Source organism: Hypomesus transpacificus, chromosome 26, assembly GCF_021917145.1.
Source record: "Hypomesus transpacificus isolate Combined female chromosome 26, fHypTra1, whole genome shotgun sequence".
Lineage (NCBI taxonomy): Eukaryota > Metazoa > Chordata > Actinopteri > Osmeriformes > Osmeridae > Hypomesus > Hypomesus transpacificus.
In genome coordinates, this window is record NC_061085.1 from 8,502,437 (window position 1) to 8,507,102 (window position 4,666).

A 4,666-nucleotide genomic window follows, 5' to 3' on the forward strand; every position below is an offset into this window, starting at 1 on the left:
CCATTGCAGTCCTGGGACATGTAGGCCAATGAACAAGGGTCTTTATCTCAAGGGACGTTTTATTTGTTTAAACTATTTCCTTGATGTAGCTACTTGATGTAGGCCTATACATGATCACGCTGAGAATGTCGCGCTTGCTGTCTGTCCGATGCTGTCCTTGGAGTTTTGCTCCAAAAGAACAGCTGTTCACCCGGGACCACCTTCCCGATTCCCAGGCCTTCTTAGCATCGCATTTAATCAAACCATTTATTCTCATCACCATGAAGCCAAAACATGCACGGCGAGCGGAATTCAATTGAAAACGGTGTTACTGCACAACGTTTTGATTTAAAAAAAATTGGTGTTTAATATTAGGCTATGAACTTAGTCATAATAGTCCAAACTCGCTACCTTTGCAAAGCCGTTTTTAGGCATGGCATTTAGTCTATAGAGCGATGTGGTCGTTTTTCATTTATTTTGATAAAAGTGTCTGAAATGCATTTAATATCATTATTTCTTTATTCAACCCTTTGTCGTCCATCTAATAAACTTTAAAAGTTTATTTTCTAGTATAAGTGTATTTGTACAAAAAACAAACAAACAATCAGACATAGGCTATAAACAGTCCTTTTTCTGTCATGGCGTTGAAGCAGTTCGTTGTAGCCTATGTTAGAACTGGCTCGTTAAATACCGCCTTTACTTCTTCTGTAAAATTGTCTTTATATAGTGTCTCTAGAAAAGTATGGTCAGGGTTCAGCGCAGTTACTCACATCACATGTGTTTAAACTGTTTTCTGGTAAACGTCTTATTTATCGCTGATGCTGTGTACCGGGGATGGAGTTAGCCAGTGGGTTTAATGCCGGTTGCCCCCCTGGCCCAAGGCCATGGATGAGTACTCTCGGGACAAGAGGTCTCTGGAGACTGGGATGAGGAGCCGAAGGAGTCCGGTACATACTGCTGTACATCGCTGCTGCCGCAGCGGCTGCTGTAGTGCTGTCCATGGTGCCCAACAAGCTGGGGTGGTAGAAATACGGCGACGGGAACATTCTTTGTAAGGCGGAGTAATTTCCGGCTTCAGCCAGTAGCTCTAATCCAACTGCAGTCTGTCTCTTCCACTTCGTCCTGAAATCAGATCAGAATACATCAAATCAATTATTCAACATGTTCAGGTTTGGCATATTCCCCACACACCTTCTTAATTGGTTAAATCTCATTATTAGGAGCATGAATCGCTGGCTTGGCTTTAGCTTAAATTAGGCAAAATAAATATCCAAATAACTATTTAGACCATTTTTATATCCGATAAGTAATTTGTGGGTCAAAATCATACCTTGAATTGTTTAACAATCGTATTGTTGTTGAGTAGGCTATAAGCCTATATTAATCATGGCGTGTTACAAAAATAATTCTTCATGTCACCTACTGCTAGTGAATTTGTTATATTTGTTATAACTTGGAAAATTGTGAGTAAATTAAAAAATAACTAGGCATTAACCATGTTCTAAAATAAAATAATCTAAAATATTGTCAACAAATAATGCCTGACGTATTATAGGCCCATTAACTAAACGATGTTAATTACCATTTTATTTAAATTACTCACAAATAATAGCTACTTATTTTTAAAATATGATCTAATCAATTTGCCATATGTTCATAAGAAACATTTTAAAATAGTAAGATTTGCCTACATTATGTAACCTATGAGCTACAAATGATCCTGTTTAAGGCCTATCCACATTTGCACATAGCTTATATGGCCTCATTGTTGGGAAATAAATCTAAGATCATTCTGAACTGATGTCAAAAATGACAGGTCTCCTAAACTGTTGTCATAAATGCCAAAAAAACGTGCCCATGAAAATAGGTTTCCGCAAGAAATTCAGCGTTGCCACCTCAAGACTGATTACAGTTTGCATATCATGGTACATATTATGGTGATGCCAAATTAATAAGTGGAAGAATTGCAGACACATACCGTCGATTTTGGTACCAGGTTTTCACCTGCGTGTCTGTCAGGTTGAGTGCGGCAGCCAGGTCCATGCGGTCTTGCACGCTGAGGTATTTTTGACGCTCAAAGCTTCGCTCCAGTTGATTCAGTTGATGGTCTGAAAAGGCCGTCCGTGCTTTGCGAGGTTTTTTCGAGCGCACAGGCGGACTGTCTCTGCTACTTGAGATTTCCCGGTCACCCTCCTCTTTTGATCCTAAATGAAATAGAGATGATAATAGATTAGTGAGTTGTAATAATTATATGATTAAACTTTACTTATCCTATCAAGTGAGCGGCTTCAGTTTCAACCCAAATGTATAGTAAGATAACAACATAGGAAAATCATGAATAACTTGATATACCCTAACTAAATACATAATTTTAGTGGTATCAAGACGCCAATAGGCCTATATACAACGTCTTGTTAAACCTAAGCAGTCTAGTAGATGTGAGGCACACGCGTGTTAGACAAGACAAATCAAGGCCAAAAAATAAAGTGGACTAGGCCTATTTGTCAACAAAAGTTGTGGGGGTTTTTTTCTGATAAAAAAACCCTGGGAAATCGATATGTCAATCCATCTCTATTTGTAGCTGTTTTTGCAGTGCTTCCTGATCCCCCCTCTAGGAAGAACAATAATCTCTCTAATTGACCCACTTGGGAGGCTTGCGCACGGGGAAAACCGTCAGGCTTACATCTGTTTTCGGCTCTATTATGCTAATAAAAAGGAGTTGAAACGAAAACCTTGCAGTAGCCTACTATTTTCTCAGACATTTTTATATAAATAGACTCATGTAAATGCAAGGTACAAAACATGGGAAAAAATGTGCTTTAGTTGTGACTATAGCCTATTGTAGCTAATAGTAGCAAATATAACATAGCTTGGTATCGTAATTTCTATAAATATTTTTGCTGTTATTGTTATTATTGCTGCTTAAATTATTTTCTGCACAGTAGCCTAAATATCATTATTCGGCTAGTAGCCTTGTAGCTGTAGAGTGCAGAATAATCATTACTAGTAGCCTTCTATGGTGCTATTCGGCTATTTAGTGTGACCTATTTGTAAAATAAACCCTACATGTAAAAAACAGTGTGGTTTGATAAACACCACCTAGAACATAAAGAAACAACATATGTTTAATTTTAAACAAATGTGTCCTTACCGTTGCATTTCATTTCACTTTGAATGTCGTCTCTCTTGTCCAACTTGCTTCTATTTTCATCTTGTTCCAGTTTGGGCCTGAACCCGTCCGGGCCCGTGGCACTCTCTGGTTTTGGTGTGTGGTGGGGTGACGATACACTGGTGCTGTAAGGTGCACAAGCTGCTAGGGGTTTGCTGTCACCTAAAATGTCTTTGATTAAAAATGAAGAGGTGGCAGACCTCGGGGCACAGCCGGCCCCTCCAAGCTGCTGGGGCAGAGGCGATAGCTGCAAACTTTGTGGCTGGTTGTGATGGTGGTGATGATGCTGAAGGCTGTCTTGCGCCAGATGAGGATCGGCGTGCTCCATAGTGACGGAGATGGGGGACGAGGGGGCTGTTCCAACAGTGTCTATCTCCGAACATGGTGACGGGGTGGCCTGGCTCCTGAAATCCGCTGTCCTGCTGTCGCCGAGACGAAAATCTCCGTTCATTAACACGGGGTTGCCAGAGTTGTTAGCGCTGGATAAAATAGTGTCAATTCCAAAATTCGACCCGCTGGATCCTTCCATAGTAAGAAAATTATTGATCAAGTCTTCATAACATCGCTGAAACGCTTGTTACCCCCATGTAATTCTAAACTAAACGAAAATAATACGAGGACACAAATGTGTGGCGTGTGCACTCACAATAAATAAAATAAACTTTCACAAGAAAAGTAGGTAAAATAAATAGTCGAAGACGAAATCCAAGTCTGAAGTACGGTCCAAGACGTTGCTACATTCAGTGAAAATCAGGAGAGCAGTGGGTCTATGTAGTCCGGTCCACGTCCTTTTGTTTTGGATATTGAACTTTCTCTCAAAGTTGAGGTGTGGAGAGATTCTGAAGGCTAACTCCTCGACATCACGATCCCCTTTTGCTTGTAATCGTTCTAGTGTTGCTCTACAATGACTTCCTATACTGACGTCACGGCCCACGGCGAGGGGAACTAATATTTTCTCCTTTATCATAACACTCCGTGTTTCTCTCCCCCTTCTGTCATTGGTTACAACTTGACGGCCCCTGCATCTCACCAATCAGGGAGTTGTTTCTTTATCTTGACAATTTCAAGCCAGATATTGAATTATCGTTGCTCTTTTAATACATGCCTGTGTTTCACGATCATGCTTCAACATAAGCTTTCATGTAAGCAGAAAAACTGGGATTTGGGGAACAGATTAAATTGTTTTGTTTGATTTGATCGAACGGCTAAAGTAAGCCTGTAAACAATACAATGGACTGACAGTGGTAGGTTAGGGTCGTTTTTTAAACATTGCTTTAATAACGTAACACAATTTTGGCTAATACTTGAAAGACTGATTTGGGTTAGTTTGTCTCAACAATGGAAGTGCAAGAATGTCTTCTAACAAAGATCTGGTAAACCTCTATTTGTTGTTCAAATATTCGGCTGGAATAATGTCTATGAAAAACTTTTGCATTTTGCTTAAAATGCGTAGATTGGGAACAGGCCAATTTACAAAGGCACGTTCTCTTAATTTGGGCTCTTCATAGTTCAAAGTTA

At 39.8% G+C, this 4,666-nt stretch overlaps 1 protein-coding gene across 1 annotated transcript; it reads right to left on the minus strand.

Moving 5' to 3' along the window:
* Positions 1 to 730: 730 nt before the first annotated feature.
* Positions 731 to 3,982, minus strand: barhl2 (BarH-like homeobox 2). The gene is made up of 3 exons (XM_047049840.1): positions 3,131 to 3,982; positions 1,958 to 2,183; positions 731 to 1,101 (listed from the first exon to the last, which is right to left on the minus strand). The coding sequence occupies exons 1-3, from the start codon at positions 3,675 to 3,677 to the stop codon at positions 789 to 791; spliced, it is 1,086 nt and encodes a 361-aa protein (XP_046905796.1). The 5' UTR covers positions 3,678 to 3,982; the 3' UTR covers positions 731 to 788.
* Positions 3,983 to 4,666: the final 684 nt, after the last annotated feature.

Bases quoted from the DNA above. Each gene is read 5' to 3' on its own strand.
- barhl2 (XM_047049840.1), bottom strand. From the start codon at position 3,677: ATGGAAGGATCCAGCGGGTCGAATTTTGGAATTGACACTATTTTATCC. The intron at 2,184-3,130 runs GTAAGGACACAT...TATTTCATTTAG, and splicing joins AAGTGAAATGAAATGCAACG to GATCAAAAGAGGAGGGTGAC. The intron at 1,102-1,957 runs GTATGTGTCTGC...ATCTGATTTCAG, and splicing joins ACCTGGTACCAAAATCGACG to GACGAAGTGGAAGAGACAGA.